Consider the following 24,767-nt stretch of genomic DNA (forward strand, 5'->3'; position numbering starts at 1 on the left):
TACTATCCTTAGGTAAAGAAAAAACAAGCAAGGCAAACCAGGTCAGTCATGTTATTTAAGTAAAAGTTTCTTCAAGTTAGGAATTTCATTTTCAAAACTGAAACAGAACACAGCTGTTGTACAGATGCGTATCAGGTTATATGGTTATGCTTAATTTTAAGAAAATTAAGGCAAAAGTTTAAGGCCTTTGAAATGCAGAAAGCGCAACTGCAGTGACTTTTTCAGTACACAAACAGGATGAAGCACTTCCCCTCCCATTCCCTCAACCTCTACATTTTAGTTAATACTTGTAAGCTACAAACTGAACTAGTGGTTAAGTACAAATAGATGCATCTACAGTTACTTATGTATCCAGAGAGAGACAGGTTAAGAAATATCTAAAACAAATATTATTTCAAAAAGCTACTACTTCACTAAGACAGATATGGTAAACTGATATTATCTAAGAGAAAGTTTTAGAAGCAAAATGATAAAATAAGAAAATATACAAAAGCCATTTTCCTGACACTCAAATTGGGGGCGGGAAGTCTAGCTTTTACCACGACACCATACAGTTTTCACAATTTTCTTACTCAAAAATCACAAGTCCTCTGTTACAGAAGTTCTAAGGTAACCACATTATTGGTAAAATTGTCAAAGAAAAATATTTGGTTTAATATTTGAGTACATTTGTACTTGGAATCATGCAAGATTAAAGATGAATCTGTGCACTTCATTCCCATTTTTTGAACCTGTAAGTTACAGTTCTTGAGATACACTTCAAATGAACATTTTAGTAAATTTAGAACTGGTTGGGGGGGGACATAATAACGTTACAAAAACAAATGCTGTACCAGCAATTATACCACCTCATAATGCAGATCTGTATGCTAACTGATTGTGGTCAACATTAGCTTGCATTATTGCAACAAAACACACGATAGTGTGGCATAGGCCTCTTCCTTGTAGTCAGTGTTGATTTATTGCCTCACTTTGCTTTAGATGACTCTTGCCTTGCTGGCAGTGACGTATTTAGAGATTAAAACCAGTCCTCATTCTTTATTAGAAGCTCTATCAGACACATGCACAATCAATTATACAATCAAGACAAGTTTGAGAAATTGACAAAGTTGCAGTTTAATAGAGAACTTGTTCTGAACTGTTGTTTTGAACAGTATTTTAAGTTGTTAAGTCATTAAAGTATTCAGAATAAGATTAGAACACATATGCCTCAGACTGTCTCAGGTATGCATATGGCTAAAGTATTATTACCTTATGTGTCTGGTAAATGATGATTGCATTATCAGCTAAATTTTCCACAACATGGAAATTTTCAATTGTTGCTAAAAGAGGAGGGGGGGGAAAAAAATCCATCAGTAAACAAGCACAGGTATTAGGTCAATGTTACAAAATATATTTGCTGACAAACATTCAAAGCTTAAGAACCAATTCCTTACTTTCCCAGTCATTACGAACATCAACATTCCAGAAGTAGTGGCAAACTTCATGCCCTGTTACCCCTTTAACAGCATGGGTTGCTTTCAATGGATCTAAAACTATTCCATTCTCTTCCACCTCTCTTCTGTATACCTATAGCCAAATACAAAGAAAGAAATGTAGGGCAGAAACTGTTAAAACTGTTCACGTTTTAATTGTTTACAATGTCAGGTTTTTTTTTTAAAAAAACCCACTTACCTAGAAGACTAATACATGAATAATTTGCCATGCCAGCGTTCTCTGCTAACTACCAAAGCAAACATTCTTACATGGCAACTGACATTAAAATACCAGTACTTTAAGAATCTCTACTCCAAAAATGATTAAGCTATCTTATTTACCACTATGCATGAGGATCCATACAAGCACAGTAGAGCAGCCAACATAGTAACTTTGATACCAAATTTTAAGTAGCAGAGAACAAGAAAGGAATCTGCAAAGACAAAGCTATTGCAAAAGTTACACAGGATTTTGTATGAATAAATACATTAGAAGCCACAGCTCTTGTGGACTCCAGTCCTACTTAATGCTATTTTCAGAGAGAATTTTTAACAGCATGAGTTGCTGAGTGATTGTATTCCCAGAGAATCACGGAATCATTTCAGTTGGAAAAGACCCTTAAGATCGAGTCCAACTGTAAACCTAACACTGCCAAATCCACCAGACTGAAAGTATCTGTCTTCACAGCATATCATCTTATATCAATTAAAAAAACCACAAACATTTACCTTCATTTCTCCTTCTTCTACCACTAGCTGCCAATTGGCATCTCCTCCTACATCTTGCAAGGAATATGTCATATGGTTTTGTACCATCTCTTCCACCTTTAAAGGAAAAAAAAATACACATTTTTAACTCATTCCTTCCATCTTCTTGGGCAGAGACTATACAATATTGGAAGCCACAAGTCAATACTTCAAATCCTGTGCAGGAGCTGAATTTGGACAACAGAGCTTCCTATTAGAAGCTAAGAACAAGCAGATACTTTTGGCCTTCAGAAACAAAAGCCAAAATCTTGACTCAGCTTCCAGCTTCATTCTTTATGGGTACTTGCTATCCTTCCTTTGCACCTCTAAACTGTGAAAACTCCCTATTTCTACCTAAAATAGTTTTAGTTGAGCATATAGGAACTTACTTCAAGTGTCTCTAAATAGAATTGCAATGTGCCGTGAGATATTCACTAAAGAGCATTCAAAAGTGAGCAACAGTAGGGGGGTGAATACAAGTGAATGAGTATTAAAAGTCACATTGGAAGAGCAGCGAAGGAAACAGTTATGAGCAAAGCATGTCTATTCTGTTTTATGAGCATCTTTGCACAGTTGCCAGCTAGAAAGAAAGAACAGAAATGCTTACATTCAAAAGAGTTAAGGAAATAGACTGACTGTACAATTATAAAATACTAATTTAAAAATTATTAGCTGGACAGTTGTGCACTTTTCTTAAAGGCCAAATAGTTGATGTATTTTTATCAAGCTATGTGAATGTCATTTTTTTTTTCATTTCATATAATGTGCAGGAAAACGGCTGCTGGGACTGAAAGAGGATTTTTATTCTAAAATCTACAGTCTTACTCTGTTTCTTTGGTTCCCCACCCCTTTCCAAATCCCACTCTCCTCCAAATAAAAATAGAAGAAAAAATATAAGGTATCCATTGCCATGTAATGTTTACAAATATGGAAACACTTCAGTAGCTTTTTACACCCAAAAGGTAGGTGACTACTAAAACTTGTCACAACAAATAAGTCCACGGATCAACAATATTTTACTGAATTACTAGACATACCTTTTTTTTTTGAATAAGGAAAAGCACTACAGGCAAAGGTTAGTTAATTGATCAACATAAAGATTCCTAGATGAAGTGTGCAATCACAAAATTAATAGCCTGAACCCATTAAGTCTGCAAATATACTTGTAACTTGTATGCCACGCAGCCTTGGACTGAATATTAAGTGGAAAGTTCTTCACTTTAAAGGCCCTCAGAACAGCTCAGTCTACTTTAAAATCTAATAGTCCTTTAAAAGAAAGCGATCTGCAAAACACCTACAATGTTTTAAGCCCACAGCCTCCCACTCAACTGGCAGAGACAAATCAATGTCTTTCTAGAGGCACACTGAAGAACCAGTTCCCGTCAGAATACGTTACACTTCTCAATCTTAAAACAAGGCTGCAAGTTTCTACCTGACCTTTTACTGATACCAAAATTCCCTTCGTATGAATGAAGTCACAGTATTCAGAATCATGATATTAGCTTGCCTTTCCAATAGCCAAGTCCTCAGCCTGTGGACACAGGCCAATTTCATATTAATAAAGTCCAGAGCAGGTTGCCAGCAATAGAAGGTGTGCTGCTTTTCTTTTCATGCTCTGTTGTTCTTCACCTGCTTGTTCAGTAGCAATGAAGCTCCAGAGCAGGTGGACTGACTTGTTGATCTGGCAAAAATTTGTTCTAGGGAAATTATTTGGGGGTGTGTGTGGGGAGATTAGTTTCCCATAGGTTAAGAAGATCATCCTTTCTGCAGTGAGTTCATTACCTTGAAATTGCATTCAAAGACACTCAGTAATAACTTCTGCATACTATCCATCCATTCAGCAGCTGAAAAGAGCAACAGCGTGACTCCAGTCCATTTGATTCTGATCCTTAACCTCAATTTGTGTTATTGTGATAAGGAACTGGTCTACCTCAGATTTGTTTTTAAATGGTTTTCAGCCACACTAATGCTCTGATACTCACATTTATCATATGAATGCACTAATATTATTAGAGGCATAGAAGAGGTGAAAATGAGGAGTCTCACATATTTTGGCAACTATCAGTTTCCCTTATATTTAACTGCCCATGTAGCAATTGCCTGACAGACAACTAGTTCCCATTTTTGGAATCAATTGATTCCCCCCCTCCTCCCAGACAAAAGGAAACTTGAAAAACTGGCTTGACTGCTGGAGTACCAGTAGATGACCATATATCGGTGTTGTGCAGTATGACCTGCATACTTTTCCTCTTGCAATAAGTTCAAATTCCAGAAATGAACTGACTGCAAAAGGTCGAGGCAAGTGTTGGGTATTCAGTCCAATAAGCAAGTCCTTAAGTGTAAGGGTCCTGCTCATACAGCTGGTAGCAAGGTCTACAGGTGGTAAAATTCCAAGCTCTGTTAATCAAAACAAAATCCATTCCTTCTGTTTGAAAAAGCAGGTTGTGTGCTGTGTTAGTTATTAATCTAGAAAAACCCCCCAAAATAACAGATCCCAGAAGGAAGTTCCGTATTCACAATCACATATGGACCACAGCAGAAGGAAACTAATGGCATGAATGCCGTGTCCGAACAACTTTTTTTGAGACTAAAGCACAAACACATGAAGTCACGTACCTAATTCTACTCTAAACTGTCATCTTCAGAACAAGCACCTACAGTAATTTTGCACATTACTGGAATATGTCACTATGACTACATTGACATATTCAGGATGTCAGATATTTTCTGAAGGATAAGTGAACAGATAGAAAAATTCTCATACCCACAATCTTGTTTGTCAACATACTTTACAACTACTTTTATTACTGAAAGGTCTTAGAGGTAAAAAATGGTAATCGTGAACCTTAATGTTTAGTATCTTAACGTCACTACAAAGAAACATTAAAGACTAAAATCAAACCTTTGCTTTAAAAGCAAGAAAAACTATCCAATTTGCAGCAAATACCATCTCCAGCCCACACAAAACAGGTGTTATTCTACTTTTATTATAAACAGAAATGCGAAATTTTAAAATTGTAGGCATTTTTATTAAAACTACTGAATTAAATCCAACAGTTTCACAAGATTTGGGCCTCTGCACAACTGATATGCATGCAAGCTGGATGTAAAAAGACAATCATTTAGTACAGGAATAGAGAACTCCTTTGTTTGTCTCAACGTACTAATTTAAAGCAAGCAGTGATTTATGTAACAGAAAAACCCAGGTTCTAGAGAAGAGGATGAAATACAGCAAAGATATGCAACCCCCACTCTACACATTAATACAGTACCTGGGCGCTGAATCTGTGAACATCATCAGAGGCACTGACTAGATCAATGGAAGACATGGAGGAAGAGCGACTATAGGGCTACCAGAGACAGACAAAGAAAAAACCAAGTAATCAGAACAAAGGCACAACAGAGCATTCAGTACCAACTTGCAAGCACAAGATAATGAAGAAAAGGAAAACAAAAGCACCATAAGCAGCAAGCACAGCAGAGAATGCTGATTTCATGCACCTATTATGTATTATGCTCCCAATGTAGCCCTGAGAGGAGCATAGTGTTTCTAGTCAACTGATCCTGATACAAGTGTCTGGATTTTTTTTTTTATTTTTTTTTTTTTTTTACACAAAATCAATTAAATTAATTTTGGTGAAGGTATCTTAAAAACACTGAGGTTAGCAAGTTGGGATGTTTTCTTTACTGACAAGCTTGATACAAGTCAAGAGTATTCTAAACAGATACTTAAATCAGTATCTTTTGAGCCAAGATAGAAAACAGTCCTTCTCCAATTCCAGCTACTTTATTTGAAAATTAAACCATTGAAAGCTACTAGAAACACCTAAAGAAAAAGATCTCACTTACCCATACAAAATATTATATAGAAATATCACAGGTCACCCCATTATTCAGAGGAGATCAAAAGAAATACCTTACCTTTTGGACAAATCTATGAGTCCCCACAGCAGAATACGCATCTCCAGAAGGTAAGGATGTTGGCCAGTGTAATCTGACCTTTTCACTTTGGGACTGGAACAAAATAGGTTTAATTATTAGTAGTCAGCTGCTACTGGGTGGGCTATGAAACAGAGTGAGTCATCCTCAATCTACATAGTGGCTACAACAACTAATGCTGTCCATGACAGGCATGAGGCTGTCATCCTGCTGGAATTCTCCGTAAGTGAATGGACCTGAACACTGAATTTGTCTATACTTCAAGATCTATTTCTGAATTAAGGAAAACAGATCAGCAGCATTAAGGACCCGTGTAGTAGTGCAGCAGTCACTCAAAACTTTTACATAGCTAAAACTTTTACATAGGTAAATTCTGTTGGGTACTATATGCCCACTAGAAAGTCTTTTAATTCTTAACCAACTATTCATATTCACTATATTCATAAGCCTAAACACTTTTAAGACAAAGGATGCACCACTTTATTCCCTCTCATTTTATATACTGCTATATGTTCCCATATTCTATATATTTCCTCACATGCATCTTATCCCTTTTTGATCCTTGTCATGAAGTCTAGGCAAGAAATGAGTTAGAGAAGTAGGCATGGCCTACATATTTTTTTAAACAGAAATAAACACCAACAGAACTACGTCCTTCCTATTTCACATACTGCTAGAGTCAAAAGAAACTTCAGAGCAGCAATTAGGTTTTAAGATAGCTGCAGTGTTTGATATTCTCATTGCACAGGGCATCAGTTACATACAAAGATAAGTTTTATACAGGACACTCATTTAGGAATTAGAAACTAGAACACTCAATTAGCTTAACACTTATACTATGCTTTCTACGTAAGCTGTGAAGTCACTTTCTCAAAATTAGTGTTAAGCAACAATATTTAACTGTAAAAAATATTAAATTAATTCTCCTTGTCAGTGTCAGAATAAAATATTAGGGCTTCAGGAGATGCACCCCAGGACTGAGTTTAAGTCACAGAAGTCTCCTATGAAGTGCCCATCATTAAGACATTTTAAAAGTATTTTTTCTACCTGTTCTTCCATTTTATCCTGTCTATCGAGAGCAGCTTCAACAGCATCAAAGAATTCTTCTTCATTAATCAGACTATTAGGACCCTCCTAGAGCATAAGAAACAAAAATAGTTCAAAATTTTGGAGATGTAAGAGTTCCACTTCAGTTTAATTTTAGAAATATATATTGATGCATTATGCATATAACTGATGGAAGCAAATTTCTTCTACAGACATCAAATATTTTCACCAATATTCTTAGACTACAATTCCTCTAAAAACCCTACTTGCTGAAGGAAGTTACACCCTCTAACTACAATTTAGGGATAGTTGTATAAAGAAAAAAAAAAAACAAAACAGGAAACTGAGTAACAGTGTCAATATGTTTTGACAACAGTTTAGGTTTTAATTAACACATATCTTCTCTTAAAAATGTTTACAGTGTGTCAGTAAAGTATACATATTAACATAATTGTGTAGTTAGACTCCTTCCCAGTATTTTAGTGCCTTAAGGTGGATTTCAGGTATGTGCTCAAAACTTTACAAGAGAAGACAAAATTCTGGGGATCTTTATTGAAAATTCTTGGAAAGAAGAGTTTAACACTCAACAGCAGGTAGAGCTGAGTCAACTATTAAAAACTTGAGTCTAAGTAAAATGGTAATTTCAGAAAATCGGGTTTACTGCTTTTACTGTATTGTAAAACAAACGGGTACAGCAAATTTCAAAAAAGTACTTTACATCAAGGATCCTTGGGAGAAGAAGCTGGGTTCATAACCAGGGAGACAAAGTCCAACTTCTTATCCTTTTCTTTTACAGTGTATGCTTCAGCCACAACACAGAACTTAAGCTCAAGTATCTTTTAAATATTTCAACATATAAGTACTATTTCTCAGGCTATGATTTGTAAGTAGAAACATGTTTGATTAATGTACGTGAAAGGGTCAAGTTCCTAAAAATTATGCAAACTGTATTATAGGTGCACTAGCTTACATTATTCTTTAGAAGGTGGTTTAAGAGTCTTAGCATTTGACTAAATAGCTCATGGAGGAGGAAGCTGCTGAAATATGTAATTTAACAGATGAAAGGTACCTAAAAAAAAAAATCACTGAATTTGTGAACCTAAAATTTCAAGTGGCAGTGACAAGTTAAAAATCAATTCAAGTCAAACTTCAGACTCCAGGCCTGCCTCTGTAGTCAGGGTTTTCCTATTTGCTTTACATATCTATACAGCTGAACCATTAAAAAGGGAAAGTACAAAACTATTGCACATAAGCAGAATCAAGTGTACAAGAGGAACAACCGAAAATCAGCAGAAATATCTGTAAGCAAAGTGCTTTAGACAAAAGCAGAACATGGAAGCCTGAGGTGAAGACAGACCACCGTTCTAAAATTAGGGACTGAGATTCTTCATACAGTTTCAGTTTCCAAGAAAAGTGACATGAACACACTTGCACAAGCAAAACACCCCGAGTTACAAATCTCTTTTCCCCCTTTGAGAAACAAAGCAATCTTTAAAAGTCATAGTGTTTTTAAAAATTTCAAAAGCAAAATTTGTACCTCATAGTCTGGCCCTCCAAAGTGGGACTTCTTCTTCAGTTCTGTCACAGCATTTTTGTATGCTTCTTCAATTCTTCTCCTTTTCTCTGTCTCCTGTAAAATTACACGATCGTTTCATGTGGTGAGAATGTATTGACTGATAATAGTCAACATGTCAATAAATGCAATGACCAGTGTAATTTTTTCACAAGTAACAGTTACAAAGCTGCTGATTTTTAGAATTCATTTGCATGCATGCATTACATGTGCTCATAAACACGCATATACAATACAAAGCCTGGGGAGCTAGCTACCTTGAGGATACCTTCTTGAAGTCATGTGGAAGAAACTAGATCAGCATGTAAAAACTGGTATCTGGTTTAGGCATAGCTATTCATGGTTGACTGAGGGTCAGATTTTTGTAGCTGACTGACAGTTTATATAAAACTCCTTGACACAGATGCTTCAGCAGTGGTAATAAAGGGTGAAAAGTAAGACTGGTAAAAAGCTAACTTGTTGAACATGGTGAGATACTAATGAGTCACAGTGTGTAACTTTGTATCTATAATTAGCTCGCATAGGATCAATGTGAATCATTTTGTGAACTCCATGCAGAGATTAACAACATCATTCTCCCATAATACGTGTGGGGCTGTACTACAGCCACTGATGGTGTCTATATTATTGTATATTTTGAATAAAAAGGTAGTAACGCCAAAATCAGAGTAAGTCTAATATTTCCTCTGTAAATTCTACATACTTCTAGATATTCTCAGTGAAAAAGCTATAAAAAAATCTGAAATTCTTGCAGAATTCAGCTTTAACACTCAAGATGTTTCCCCGTCCCCTTTCAGAATCACTTCAGGCGGAAGAAAGTTAAGTTTTATAGTGACAATTGGACACCAGACACTACTCATTCTTGCAGACATGAGCATAATTATTCAGCAACCCAATCTGAACTTTAAAGATTCAGTGGCAAAGCCTTAAGCAATGCTGAAAGGCTGAGTTTTACAACTGTGAATTTAGTGATAACATTCACTCTGGAACACACTTTCCAGTTTCTAATGAAAAGTTTGAAAAGTAAGCCAACAGTTCTGATGTAAAAAAAAAAAAAGTAGTATAGTTTTCCATAGAAAAAAATCTTAGTAAAAAAAATGAAGACAGTATTGTCTTTATGTGTGAACATAGCCTTTTCCCTTCGGAAACCGTCAGAGGCAATAACTGCTAACACATTTAACAAAATTTGCACATTTATCTTTTCTGAAAGTAACTGAAGAGTCCTGAAGATGTGTAAAGCATGACTTGAGTATAAGTCAGAGAGAAACCACAGAAGTTTTACCAGAACACTTTGAATGGAAAATAAAAAACAAAGAAACAAAATAAAACACAATTCCTCCTCCCACTTGCCCCAAATCCCCACACTTTCTGTATTTCAATCTGCAAGCTAGTGATAATTCACATGTGTCAAAACACAACTCTCCAAATCTGCCAGCTTTTCTTGGCAACAACATTAAAAAAGGCAGGAACTGGGAAACTGTTTGACTGCATAGCAGAAAAATTACTGGTGTATTAAAACTCTAAAATTTAATCATCATTTCAGTTACAGTTGTCAAAGGTGAACAGAATAAGCTATCTACACATGTTAATCTTAAGGTAAAATTTAATGTTCAGAAGGTAAGTTTGCTTGTTAATAACAACTAGTAAGACCAAAGGAAACAAGAGTAGAAAAAAATATTGCAGTCAAGACAACAAAAAACATCCTTACAATGATTTCATTGCAAATAAAACAGTGGGCCAAATACAAGATATTAAATTATTTATTTGTTTATCCATTTTAAGAAAAGTCTATTTTAAAATACAATGAAGTGGCTCACACTGAAAAATATACTGCACTGGAAAAATAAAAAGTTAAGCTCAAGAGTAAAAGGTCAAAAGCAAAGCAATTACCTTTAGATAACATTACATGCTTTTGTATTAATTTTATTCTGGACATCTGACTGCTTTGGTAACAGAAAGAAAACTAAATACAGAATTCTAAAATTATAATTGTTAAGTTCATTATTTTAGCAGTCTCCTTAAAAATTAAAATATGTTTTTATAATAATTTCTTGTTTTTAAAGGTTTAGAAATAGTTTCCAACCTTCAGAATGTAACTTAAACTCCTTTTATTTTAAAATAAAATGGGGTTATAGAGAAAGATACTCACTTCATAACACTGTACTCATCTCTAGACAAACTGTAGTCACCTCCAGATCCAACAAATTCTACTGACTTGAGCTTTTTTTAACACGAGACATTTTTTAGGACAGCTATAATTTTGAAACATGCTTGTCTCGAGTTCAGCAGACATGAATCTATCTTGCCTCTTCAGGCTAAGCTAACCCTCTACAAGATGGAGGCTGTATAATTTTGTGAGGTAGCAGGACTCTTACTGATCGCCAATGTGTGCTGCTGGTAAGTAGCAGTAGGTAGTTCTGAAGTTACTGGAGTGAGGAGGCTGGAAAGGAGAGTGAGCTGGATCACACTGGCACTTAACACTACTTGTAAAACACCCATTGATTTTAGCCACTGACACTTCCTGTGACAAACCTGCACAGCACAGAGCTGGTGGCATGAATCTGCTAGATGGTCTTTTACAGCCACTGGACAGACTTACAAGAGCTCTAAAACCCTCCAAGCTAGAACTTAAACACAAACAGCTGCTCCAACTTAATGTGATTTTCCCCTCTAATCTCTCTTAGAGAAGGTATTCTGAACTTCATCACCTCACAATATTTACACCCTTTTCAGAGCAGTTTACACATATATCCAAGAAAAACAAAAGTACAAAGATCAACACCAATCTCCTCCCACATCTATTTAACAGATTAAGAGAGTAATGTTTTTTGCTTAGGCCCATAGTTATGGAGCAGATCACCTTGAGTGCCATTACAAGTCATATAATGGACAAGCAGGGGATCACGCCTAGTCAGCACGGGTTTAGGAAAGGCAGGTCCTGCCTGACAAACCTGATCTCCTTCTATGGCAAGATGACCCGATTATTGGATGAGGGAAAGGCTGTGGACATTGTCTCCCTAGACTTTTCAAAAAGCATTTGACACTGTCCCCCATAGAATTCTCATGGAAAAACTGGCGGCTCATGGCCTGGATGAGCATACGATCTGCTGGATCAAGCACTGGCTGGATGGGCGGTCCCAAAGAGTGGTGGTCAATGGAGTTATATCCATCTGGTGGCCGGTCACGAGTGGTGTCCCTCAGGGCTCAGTGTTGGGACCATTTCTGTTTAACATCTTTATTGATGACCTTGATAAGGACATAGAGTGTAACATCAGCAAGTTTGCAGATGACACGAAGCTAAGTGGGAGTGTTGATCTACATGAGGATAGGGAGGCTCTACAGAGAGACTTGGATAGATTGGACCGATGGGCCAATGCTAACGGTATGAGCTTCAACAAGGCCAAGTGCCGGGTCCTGCACTTGGGCCACAACAACCCCATGTATCGCTACAGGCTTGGGGAAGTGTGGCTGGAGAGCTGCCTGGCAGAAAAGAACCTGGGGGTTCTAATTGACAAGTGGCTGACCATGAGCCAGCAGTGTGCCCAGGTGGCCAAGAGGGCCAATGCCATCCTGGCTTGTATTAGAAATAGTGTGACCAGCAGAAGGAGGGAGGTGATTGTCCCCCTGTACTCAACACTGGTGAGGCCACACCTTGAGTATTGTGTCCAGTTCTGGGCACCTCAATACAAGAGAGAGATTGAGGTGCTGGAGCAAGTGCAGAGCATGGCAATGAAGCTGGTGAAGGGCCTGCAGAATAAATCTTATGAGGAGCGATTGAAGGAGCTGGGACTGTTTAGTTTGAGGAAGAGGAGGCTGAGGGGAGACTACATCACTCTCTACAGCTACTTGAAAGGACATTCTATCTATTTTCTATCAGCAATGAATTGGTCTTCCCCAAGTCAAGAATGTTCTTGCCATGAGAAGAACCAGTAAGCAAGCTCCCTGTCTTTCTCCTGACCCATGAGCTTTCTCATCCTATTTTTTCCCCCTAATCCTGCTGGATGGGTGGTGAGCAACCATGTGGGCATTTGGGTGTTAGCCAAGGTTAGCCCACCACAATTCTGTATTATTTTATTAAATAAAAATCTCCTCTTCCAAAAGGCTAGCAATTAGGGAATACAAATAAAAAGTAATTTTATGAGAATTACAATGCACGTGCTGTAAACACCAGAAAATTTGACAAATATGACTTTAAAGAGCTGCAAGTCTACCAAAACAGACCAACTTAAAATCTCGAAGTTTTTAGAAGACTTTGCTATTTTAATTTCTGGGAAAACAACTCCAAATAAGCTTGTGACCCCCTTTAAAATTTATTTACTCATGCTGTATGAGGCATCAGTCACATGAGACCTAAAGTGAAATTTAGGTTTGAATTTGTTAATCACTTGCATCTAAGAACAAGTGCTTTAAAGTTTGTCCACAGAAGAAGAAAAAAGTGACAAGTAACTAATCTAAACAAATTCAAGTTCTATATTAAAATATTATTCTGCATTAACGTATACTAACCTAGGGGCAAGAAAAAGTCACTTCATCCATGCTCTAAGCAAAGTGATCAACAAAACTGAACTGTGTTTGCTCAGCCTGGGAAGAAAAGGTTTTTGTGGGAGGACCTAATAGTAGCCTTCCAATACATCCAAGAAAGTCACAAAGAAACTGAGCCAGACTCTTCACAGCAGTCTATAGTAGAAGGATGAAAAACAATAAGCAGATACTGGAGTAAGAGTTATTCCAGCTAGATAAGGAAAAACTTTTCACTGTAACAGCTGAGCAGCAGAACAGGCTGCCCAGAAGAGGTGTGCCATCTCCAGCCTTGGAGACCTGAAACCAGGCCCAATAAAGCCCTGAGCAACCTGGTCTGATATCAAACTTACCTTTAAGCAGGAGGCTGGAGAGAGAGACCTCTTGATGTCTCTACTCCAACCTGAATTACCCTACGATCCTATGAACAAGCTTCAGGTCTTGGATTGACTGTAATTCCTCCAACTACTTAGATGAAGCAGTAACAAATAAGGTACTGACAAAAGTTGCAATACAGTTAGACAGTGCCAGGTCTTTGACATATGGACAAACATGACCCGAGGTCAAGGATTCAAACATGGATGTATTTTGTCTGAATGCTTTCATTCTTTGAATTGCATACCACTAAAACATATGGAGTAAGATCTGAAGTGTGATATACACCACATGGAAACATATTAAATGAAAAAAAAAAGAGACAACAGCTAGAAGACTGCACAGGACACCAGCCAGTGATGGCAGAATTCTACAAATCAAAGCCTGAAGTAAAACCTAGCTATGCCTCCAGCATATCTCATGAGAGAAGACACTGCTCCTTTTGAGTTGCTACAGTGGTTGAGTAGGCTTAGCGTGAACTATCACCACCATTAGAATAACAGATGTTCCACTACCACATACCTAAAAAGTTTAACCAGTCAGTATGAAACATGACTTAATCTTCTTCCATCTCCTAAAGGAAAGTGAAATAATTGTATCTTAAGGATACATTTAAAGTTAGAACTGGTTGTTCTACTCAGTATTGTCACCATCTCTTATCACAATTAAAACACTTCAGAGATTTGCACATCCTTTTGCAAGCATGGATTATTACGCCTCTTTTAGAAGGCTGCAAGCAATACACTTATTACCATGGAATACTGTCAGGTTCTCTATAAATATAAAAGATATATGAATACTATCTGAACAAGGGCTGGGAAAAGAAAGACTATGATGAATAATACTGCTATAACACCAGCCAGGATGAAGGTTTAACATTTTATGGGACTAATAATGAAATCACCTAAAACTAATAAATGCTGTATATAAAAATAAACGCATTACCTGTGAAAAAAGTTAACAGCTCATTTGAAGTTGTAACTTCAAGCTAAAGTTCAATAAGAGCAAAAGGAAAATGATCTTACCTTATCTAGCCTTTTTTGCCAGCTTTCTTCACGTTTTACCATGAGTTCAATACAATGAGAGAGTGTAGCAAGGATTCCAGCAGTAGTTGCCTTGAAAGTTATAGCTTCTCCTTTAAAGTCTATGCCATTAATTCCTTTGGGTGTCACATGCGGAAACACTAAAAACAAACACGAATCATTCACTGACAGCTGCCTTTAACTCAAAACAAGCATTTTACATGTATGCTTTATATTACAATTGAAGAAAATAGACTGGCTAGAAAGTTAATTTAAAATAAAAATTAGAAGTGCTAATAATTTTCAGCTATCCACAGGATAAGGAAAGAGATTCAAATGGAGGAACACGTCCCTTCAGCTTCATCTTGCTATGCTGTATTTCAGGTCTGCTTGTAATGCTGTATTACTCTGCACTCTGCAAATCATGTGGGTGGAGGGAGTGGTAATACTTCGTAACAATAGCAGTTTGACAGCTTGAAGTGGAGCCTAATTAACACAAAGCAACCTTAAAACTTATCTGATACAGCACTCAAAGGAAAAAAATCAAAATGCAACCAAACCCAAACCATAACATTCAAGGTTGCTTTAAGCAGGTAATTATAGATTTAAAAACCTCAAAGTAAAAAGGTATGATTTAAGATAAAAGTATCAAATCTGTTGAATTATCCAAGTACTGTGGGTTTTGCAGTTCTAACAACTACTTCATGCTGTCAACGAAGCCATCTGTTGCTAAGGCTATTTAAACAAGTCACTTAAAACGTGTGACAAAAAAAATACCTATTATATGTCAAACTCGTATGTAGGTTGACATAATAACGAATCAAACACTACACGTTAATGTCAGAAAATATTAGAAAGCAGAAATAACACCCATGTTGAAGCTGACTGAGCCCAGCAAGTTAAAGTAACTCCTGCTATGCCACGGGGCAAGCTAATGACATCACCTACGTGGATATCGCTCCCCCCAGCCCCAGTCTGTCAGTTTGTCAACATGCCACTGTTATGGTTTAAAAAGTACAAATAAATATTTGTGCAAGTTTATCCAATATCTGCCTGCAAGGGCGAAGCGGAGCTTTCAAGCAGTTCAGTTCTTGTTGGGAAGAGAAATGCAGTTGCTGTTCTCTAATGGTAGAGCACTGCATCTACACTTTGGTAACAGAAAGCAATCACCACTTAAACTTAAGCAATGGTTTAAGTCTCTAGAGGTTTTATACTCCCTCCTTTCAGAAGGATTCAAACTATTTTTCAAACAGATGATGATTACAGACTACACACTACTTCAAATACCTCAATAAGCATATATGCTATGGCAGAATGCAGATTATTTTTTGTTTCATGTTAATCAAGAATACTCCCTAAAAGGTAAAGATGATGGGCACTGGAGAAAAAAAGGAAAGTAAGAGAAAGAAAAACCTGCTTCAGAAACAATAATGATCAGAGCAGCTCTCCCTCCCTCTAACAGCTGCAGAGGGAACACGGGGGAGGCTGAGACTGAAAGTGGCATAAGCTGGCAAGAAGGCAATGCAGTGGATTTAGTGAGAATAATGAAAATTACACAACAAGAGCTTCACCCATAACACTTCACAACTGAAAAATACAGTTGATGCCAAAAATTTGTTCTGTTTGTGTAGACTCTGTTCATGTGCAGGCTTACCAGCACAGCTATAATGCTTATATATATATGGTTTTTCTCTCTTAATTACGCAAGACACTAGACATGCTGAAGAAACTACCACTGTCTGCAACACTATAAAATAATTTCAGAAATCTCTATGCTATATTCTAGGGGAGATGCAGCAATGCAGCCTCATTTCCTGGAAAAAGCCATCGTTTGTTCCTGGATAACTTTAGGTCTCAACTACGGCTCTTTAATACTTCCATACAGTTTCAGTCGTCATATATTCTAAGTCATTCTTTAATGGCTGGGTCTCATAGTAGCAGTGATACATACAGAGCTTGCAATTTTAAAGTCAGTGCCCAAAGTTCCCCCTTCAGCCATTATCATTGTGGGCAAAACCAAACTTCTTGCAGGAAAATGCAAAACCTGTTTCTTTGAAGAGATGGTCACTCAAGAGATTCCTTACAATGGATGCGAGTATTTTGGTCCACTCCTAATCACAGGAGACATTTGTCTTCCCAGATTGTGTCAGAAGATGACCTCAAACCTTGTCTCAGTAACAGCTGAGCTTCAGCACATTAGAAGTATTTGTCAGGAGATTTTCTCTTTGAAGAGCCCGAACATCTTTCCTATTCCTTTTTCATGCTTTTTTTTTTTCATGTCGGCTTCAAGATTGAGTATTTCAAAGTGAAATCTAGCATCAGGAGATCTATATGGTTCAAGGTAAAGGCTAATAGGAAACTGTTCTTAGCATTGCAACTGCTCTTCTAGCTTTGTGATCAAACTGCATGCAGCCAACTGAAAAAAGCAGCAGGATGATTTTTCTCCAACTTTAACTTCAGTTTCAGCACCTTCCAAGTGTTTCCTTTTTAATTATTCTGTCTCTTAAGCATTTAACTTTAATTCTGATTGTTTTCTCTTGCCTTTCATGTAAAGGATTCCTCATACTTTAGCCTTCAATAGCATTTTAGCCCTTCTCTGCTACGCTTCTGTGTCTGTTAGGATAGGTTAGCTTTCCCTTCTTGTTCCTAAGATTCTATTTGTAACACTTTCCCAGATGCTCAAAACATCATGTGTTTGATCAAATCTGTTTTTCCAGTGAATCAGAAAATTATCTGAAAGACAGTAAGTAGAAAGAAGTTCCTTTATCTTTCCCATTTTATGCCACCATAAGATCTTATGTGACTAAACTAATTCTAAGTGAAAAAGAAATGTTCGGGTGCATGATGTATTTATTGATACCTACTGTTGTTGATCTTCTGTGGACAGCAGTAGGATCAATATGATTAGTTTTAGTCTAACAACCACCCCATTATTTCAGCAATAAATTGGTGAATATTCTTCTTCCATTCACAGTACAAAAATCCAGCATAAATCCCACTATGTTTTACATCAAATTTCTCCTATTCATCCTCTGTACCATTTCCATCTTCATAGTTCCAGTACGAAACCACCTATGTCTTCAAAGAGGTTCCTTAAGTAGGTTTCACCTGCTCTTCCTATTCTTACATAATTTAAATCTAAATACACTCATTTTCCTCAGCATGGGAACAGAGAGACGAACAGATTGCTGCGATGGATGGGAACACTTGCTGATCAAGATTCTACCTTCTTAGAATATAAGATCCCAATGGGTAAATATTCATCAGCCAGACTCTCCCTTGGTGTTCTATATAAATGACCATTGTTTCAGTTACCAGATTTTTTTAATTGGAAAGTGACTAATAGATGTAGATACCTTCATAGTACTCTTCCTATCTCTTCACTCAAAGATCCTAGAGAACACAGAAAAGAAAAAGATCCCCTATCCAAAACATCTTCTTCACAGTAGTATACCAACCTCTACAGTCATGTTAACTTTTGCCTCCCACACAGGAAAGCTGCAGAAGTGAATAAATTTCAAAATACAATGTGAATATGGTCCCTTAAGTCAGTCTTAAATCTAATGATTTGAGCATGAGATTGGCACACTAGTGGTTTGAACAGCAGGCTCAAACACTCCTTCTTATCACAGTAGGCTAAATAAGAGGTTGAACCCAGGCTTCTCACTTCATGGAGCACTGACTGCAGAACAGGCCCAGAATAAACAGGCAACCACTTCTCAGCCAGAGTTAAGATTGTTCCGGTCCTTCTAGGACTGGAGAAAGACTTCAAAAAGGGAACCTGAAATTTGAGAAACCAAAGAATACCTAACAGCTGCTCTGAGGCTCAGCTTTAGAAAAGGGTGAAGATACATCTTTTCATTACCAGTTAGTCTGAGTAGTTTTCTGCCCAATACATGGGCATGGCTGTTTCAATCAGAGACATCTACTTCCCCCCACTGCATCACTTATGATTCCACTTTAGGGCAGGGACTCCAATTTTTCATTTCTAATCAAGCTCTGCAGCACTCAGCTACTAAATATTTAATCGATTTAGCCCTTAGAAATGAAACTGAGGCACAGAAAAACTAAAATGGAGATAAAGCTTTTCATAGAAATAATTGACAGAAAGTAAATTTAATGTAAGCAGGAATCATAACAATGGGAATTAGAAGTTCTGCAAAAGCAAGGGGTCACAGAAATTTTCTGTAGTGAGCTATCCTGAGTTTATATACAGGCAGCCATAATACATAGTAATTTCTTAGCATGTAAGTTCCCAAAGACTTGATAGAGAACTTTTTACAAGAGGAATATGGACATCACTTCAAATTCTTGATAAATAGGTGATAAAAAAACCTCACTATGAAGTCATTTACTTTGCATTTATATATTCCAAGATGACCACATGTACCAAAAATGTAACTTTCCTAATGACATTCCCAATACGTGTGTATATATAGCAGATACTCCAGAAGAACATAGATATGAAGAAACGTTCTAAAGGTAAATTGAGCTGAAACTCCTACATGATCTTACAAAAATTAAGTTCGACAAAGACACCTCTTTCAAAATGAATCATGCAGTAAAATTAAATTCTCACTTAACACTTTTTTTTTTTTAAAGAAGGCTTTTTCCGTTTTCTGAAATTTGTTCTGACTTAACAGTCCTCAAAGAAAATGTCATTTTATAGACACAATAGGGTTAGTCAAACTGTGCATTTGCTTCCAGGTGAGCACTGCAAGCTTGCTTATCTTTGGTGATACAAGGCAAGAAAGATTTATTCAAAACTTCGGCATTATATGACAGTTAACCACTGAAATCAGCTTTACAAATAATCCTTAGGAAAGCAAGCACTTCACATAATTGAAAAAAGTCTACTTGTATGATGTATTCTAGAAATATGCTGAAAGCTCCTTCCATTTCCTTTCCGCTCTCCTTGTAACAGTTTTGGCTATACTCTAGAAAGAGCACTTAAATACAGCAAGGAAAGATGTAACAAATGGGGACAACAGCCAATTAAAAAGAAAACAGAACACACAGAAAAGGCTTATTTTGCCCATGTATTTTCCAGGGTATTGAAAGCGTTTATGTTTTAAAAAACACTTTTGGTGAGTACTTTGGTAAATCCCATCAGATTTGAAACTGGAGGTAATGAATCACAGCAAAACTCTGATTCAAAGTCTAAGAAATACCTTAGGACTCACTGAATTGTCAACAATGGAAAATACAGTAAAAAAAGGATAAAATTATGAGTAAGAGTCAGTAATAGTGTTGACTTAACTATAATGTAGCCATAGAACTTGAAAAAACATATGGGGACATAGCTAACTGGAAAAGCACTGTGCTCCACTACACTCCAAATAAATACCTAATAAAGCAGGTAACAAGAAAAATGGCAATTACCTGTTACAAATCTGAGTTCCCAGTGTCTGAATGATGCAGCTGTTTCAACAGAATTTTGTAGTGAAAATGGCTCTGGACACAGAATAGTAAATTCCAGCTTGACAAACTTGCATTAATATTTGTGTGAATAGAATCATAGAATCATCTGGGTTGGAAAAGACCCTAAGGATCATCGAGTCCAACCATCATCTCCACTCTACAAAGTTCTCCCTTACACCATAGCCCTTAACACCACATCTAAACAACTCAAACACATTCAGGGATGGTGACTCCACCACCTCCCTGGGCAGCCTATTCCAGTGTCTGACCACTCTTTCTGCGAAGAATTTTTTCCTAATGTCCAGTCTAAACCTACCCTGTTGCAGCTTAAAGCCATTCCCTCTTGTTCTATCGCTAATTACCTGTGAGAAGAAACCAGTACCAACCTCCCTACAATGTCCTTTCAAGTAGCTGTAGAGAGTGATGTAGTCTCCCCTCAGCCTCCTCTTCCTTAAACTAAACAGTCCCAGCTCCTCCAATCGCTCCTCATAAGATTTATTCTGCAGGCCCTTCACCAGCTTCGTTGCCATGCTCTGCACTCGCTCCAGCACCTTGATCTCTCTCTCGTATTGAGGTGCCCAAAACTGGACACAAGAATTAAGAGTAACTCAGAGAATCATGAAAAGCAACTAATGAATGATAACATGAATAGGACCTTCCTGTCACATACACTGAAATAACTATTCTTGTGATTTTGTGCTTAGAAAAGAGCATAAATACCTGTCTTGTAAGAGGTTTATCATCATACCATTCATATGAATTTTCAGTGAAAAAAAAATCAGAACACTTACATTTTTCCTTACTGTTGTTACTGTTATGTAAAAAATCCCCATCTGAACGCATTGTAGGGAAATCATCTTCATCATCTTCTACCACTATATTTGAGAGAAAGTGTGTTATGGCAGTGAGAAAGCATTTCCAACTCTTTAATGTGCTAGAAAGAATTAAGAGCTTCACAGCTAGACAGCATTTAGGATTTTTTTTTTTTCTTATAACAGTCATGAAGCGCCCTCCCTCCCCTTGCTTTTTTTTTTTTTGAACTGAGACCACTACCAACACTACTGCGAGAAACCATCAGGAGACAAACAGTTGCTCAGTATTGAAGTTTAGAACTCGACTCTATGGGAACAACAACATTATTTTATGTTACAACTGGATAAGCAGGGAGCCACAACTCAAAAACTATCTACTCTTCTAGACTAGAAAGTTCGCAATGAAATGGAATTGTATTTACCTACGGTTTTCTTACTACCAAAAATTTGAAGCTGCCAGGACAAACACAGGGATGGAATGTAAATGCCTCAGGAGAGAGCATGGATATGACAACAAGCTGTGCTCCGAGAAGAGCAATTCAGAGATATGTAGACATCCACATTTGAGCCTACTAGGGCCTCAAGTGTGCATTCAGTGCTCTAGTTCCAGCCAATATATTTCAGAAGCATTCATTATGGCAGTACCTTTGCCTTTGTTCAAGAATTAATTGTTTCTATCAAAAGTAATATCCTATTGGTTTTTCAAAATAAAAGGTAAGAGACACAGTGATAGACTAAATTGAATTCATCTTATGAGGGTAAACAATTATTGTTCTGTAACATCAAATGCTTAAAAGAGCATTTATTTTGTACAGCTGACAGATACAGGTTAACGTTAAGTTAAGCAGATTTTTATGGGAATCCAACTTCTGAAGTGAAAGTATTTAACATTATTTATGCAGAAATACCTACGATTGATCCCTATACTAAAGAATAAATTTAATATACATATTTTATTTATATGGCACCAAATGCTATAGTAACTATTTCAAGGGTTATTACTGTGCAAAAAGCTAAATTCTATTGACATAAGAGTTTTCAGTTACAGTTTTACCTTTATCCCTCTGGAGTTCATCTTTGGAAACCGCATCTGCACAGGCATCAAAGTATTTCTGTAAAGTATCAACTTGTCTACACAAGATGTCTCTAAAGGTTTCCATTTCTGCAAGCTTCTCACGTAAGCTATGGCCCTTCTGAAAAAAACAAGAGAAAAAGGCCTGAAATGCGTCTAGATATTCAGCAATAGTTCAGTGCATAAATAAAAAAAATGGATTTCTGCAGCTATGAAGAATAAGTTCAAGTACACTAAGGTCATTTTAGATATCAGCAGCTATGAAATACTGTCAATGTTAGAAGAATATAAGAAATTGTATACAAGTGTTCCTTACTCATTTTGTGCATTGGTCTCAAACTTTTGTGTTGACTGCATCTGCTACATTAGAGCATTCAACAAAAGCTTATTAAAAATGCAATCTTGCATGCTACCAACTGTATGCCTATTTGCCTGAAAACAGTTGGCTCCAGTTCATGGTCTTTGTCCTGATCTTTACTCCCCTTTCCTCTGTTGCACCTCTTCTGCTCTGCCAGATACACATCCCACACAAGCTCTTATGTTAAATATTTATCCACATGAGAGAAGGATTTGTCAATCAGTATTAATCAAATTTATTAACCAAGTTACAGAATCAGCACTCCTTTTCATTTAGAGGAGTAAACTAGGTAAGGATAATAAATACTCTCACAGGTTGACTTCTCTTGCTATTGGAAGATGACGCCACAGTTTAAAAGGGACACCTGCACAGAGGCACGTGAGAGCTTCCTGTGTGATCTGTTCATCATCATATGATGAATTACGAACCCTTACAGTAAATCCAATATTTTGTATTTTTCCTATAATAGTGTGAATGAATCTTCACATAAATTATTTTTTTTCCAGTTGCACGTGTTATTTATGCACCAATACTAAGAAAACTTCATTCACTCACCTTGAACGAAGAGGTGGATGTTGCAGAGTATCCACTTGCTCCAGAAACAAGAGACACCATGGAGCCATGGCGTCGTAAACTTGACTCTGATCCATAGCCAGATTCAGTCTAAGAAAAACAAACCACACACAAAACTAGAGTGCTGAGGCTTTTAATAAAAAAAAAAAAAACAGTCCATTTGTTTCTTGTCAGGAAGCAGCACAGGCTTAACTCAAATTGTGCCTGCATATTTAAGATGCTGATACCGCATCTGTAAAGTTACCATCAATCTATTTTTTGTTATCATAATGATCCGTAAAAAAAAGTTATCTATTATGTGCCTCCAAAAGAACAAGGCAACATATATTTAAGGGTTCAAAAAAGGGACAATGTTCCATTATTTTGCTTTATGTAATCCCTACCAAGCAATTTTTGCACATCATTCAAAAATCTACAGTACCTCACAATTAATCAGGGGATTAACATTGTTCTGTTTGAAGACAAATCAGACTCAGTCAATCCTTCCAATCATTCAAATAGTGCCATTTTATTTTTAAAACAACAAAATAGAGATCATAGAAAAACAGACAATTACTGCTACCAAGTTCTTTTTTCGGCTTGTTCCAGGCTTCTTTAGCAAAATTCTTTATACAAGACTGAAATTATTTTTTATACAGAACAAAAGTCTACATAAAACAAGGTGAGATACTAAAAGCAAGAGGGAGAAGACAATAATAGTAACGGATTAAATAATGTGAAAAAAAAGAAAAACATCTCTTGATTAAAATAACATTAAAAAGATCTAAAAAGATCATATTTAACAAATTTCCTCACAAATCAAAAAGCAGCAAGTACTGAGAAACTAGAAGAAAAATGTTTGCCTAAAGGTTAATGTAAATGGCCTTTGCATGGCAAAGGAGAAGAAAAACCCTGGAAGAGAATGTAAGAAATAAACGGATGGTCCAGAGTTATATTTGAAATACTGTAAATAATGAGTTTGACCAAGTAGACAGTGACAACATTGTGAAGGACTTTTGACAGAAATAAGAAGTTCTGCAGTAGCATAGAAATTCAGATGGGGCAGGGAGGAGGGTAGATGAAACAAATTATACATTTTGTTGTATAAACAAGAACAAACAAGAAGCAAAGATGAAATTCTAGCTGTTGTACTTTTTATAGAAGAAAGGGAACTGCCTAGGCTTTCGGAATACAGGACAGTGCTGATAAATTAAGATGCAAATGAACTTAAAGAGTATTAAAAGCAAGGAGAAAGGACAAAAAGTTGTTTGAAGTGTGGGTTAAAACAAGAAGATTTAGATAATACTGCAACATGCAGGATAAAGTATGTATGTTTGGGTTACAAAGCAGCAGCGGTGGAGAAACCCAGTTAGAGAGACACAAAGGTATGACTGAAAGGAAAAATGAAAGTCCGAGAGTTGCCACATTAATTCCTGAATGAACATGACTGAATGAGATTATCCAACAAAACCAAGCAAGAAGGACCCAAGAGCCAACTTCCATCTGTCCCATTTAAAGAATGAGGTGGAAGACAAGAAAGTATTGAGAAAACAGAAGAGAAACAGGATGAGTATCAAAAGTAGAACCAAAGCTGAAAAATGAATATGACCAAGAAATGCAAGGTAGTTAGAAAAAAGAACTCCAAAAGTCTTGGTGGGAGAAGGCTAAGTGATCATCAATGTAGAATAAAAAAGGGCACTTGTAAATTCAAAAGATTTAATAAGGTATATCTTAAATTCTTTGCTTAATTTAGCAAAAAATCAGAAATACTGCAGCTTATCTGAACTAGCATTATGTTTAATGACAGCTTAAAGTGAAATGAAAGAACACAGATATAGTTTCCTTATTAAGTCCTT

At 36.7% G+C, this 24,767-nt stretch overlaps 1 protein-coding gene across 5 annotated transcripts in view; it reads right to left on the reverse strand.

Moving 5' to 3' along the window:
* Positions 1-24,767, reverse strand: part of CERT1 (ceramide transporter 1) — a 76,411-nt gene that overhangs the window by 9,509 nt on the left and 42,135 nt on the right. For 4 of the 5 annotated variants that reach the window (XM_063319462.1, XM_063319461.1, XM_063319460.1 and 1 more), the window contains 11 exons: positions 22,915-23,022; positions 21,984-22,122; positions 20,909-20,992; positions 14,700-14,857; positions 8,746-8,838; positions 7,209-7,295; positions 6,144-6,236; positions 5,495-5,572; positions 2,205-2,300; positions 1,437-1,569; positions 1,252-1,322 (listed from right to left, as the gene is read on the reverse strand). In XM_063319462.1, coding sequence (XP_063175532.1) covers positions 1,252-1,322; positions 1,437-1,569; positions 2,205-2,300; positions 5,495-5,572; positions 6,144-6,236; positions 7,209-7,295; positions 8,746-8,838; positions 14,700-14,857; positions 20,909-20,992; positions 21,984-22,122; positions 22,915-23,022 — 1,140 coding nt within the window. The remainder of the gene's footprint in view (positions 1-1,251; positions 1,323-1,436; positions 1,570-2,204; positions 2,301-5,494; positions 5,573-6,143; positions 6,237-7,208; positions 7,296-8,745; positions 8,839-14,699; positions 14,858-20,908; positions 20,993-21,983; positions 22,123-22,914; positions 23,023-24,767) is intronic. The other variant, XM_063319459.1, reaches the window with a different exon arrangement.

Source organism: Chroicocephalus ridibundus, chromosome Z (assembly GCF_963924245.1).
Source record: "Chroicocephalus ridibundus chromosome Z, bChrRid1.1, whole genome shotgun sequence".
NCBI lineage: Eukaryota > Metazoa > Chordata > Aves > Charadriiformes > Laridae > Chroicocephalus > Chroicocephalus ridibundus.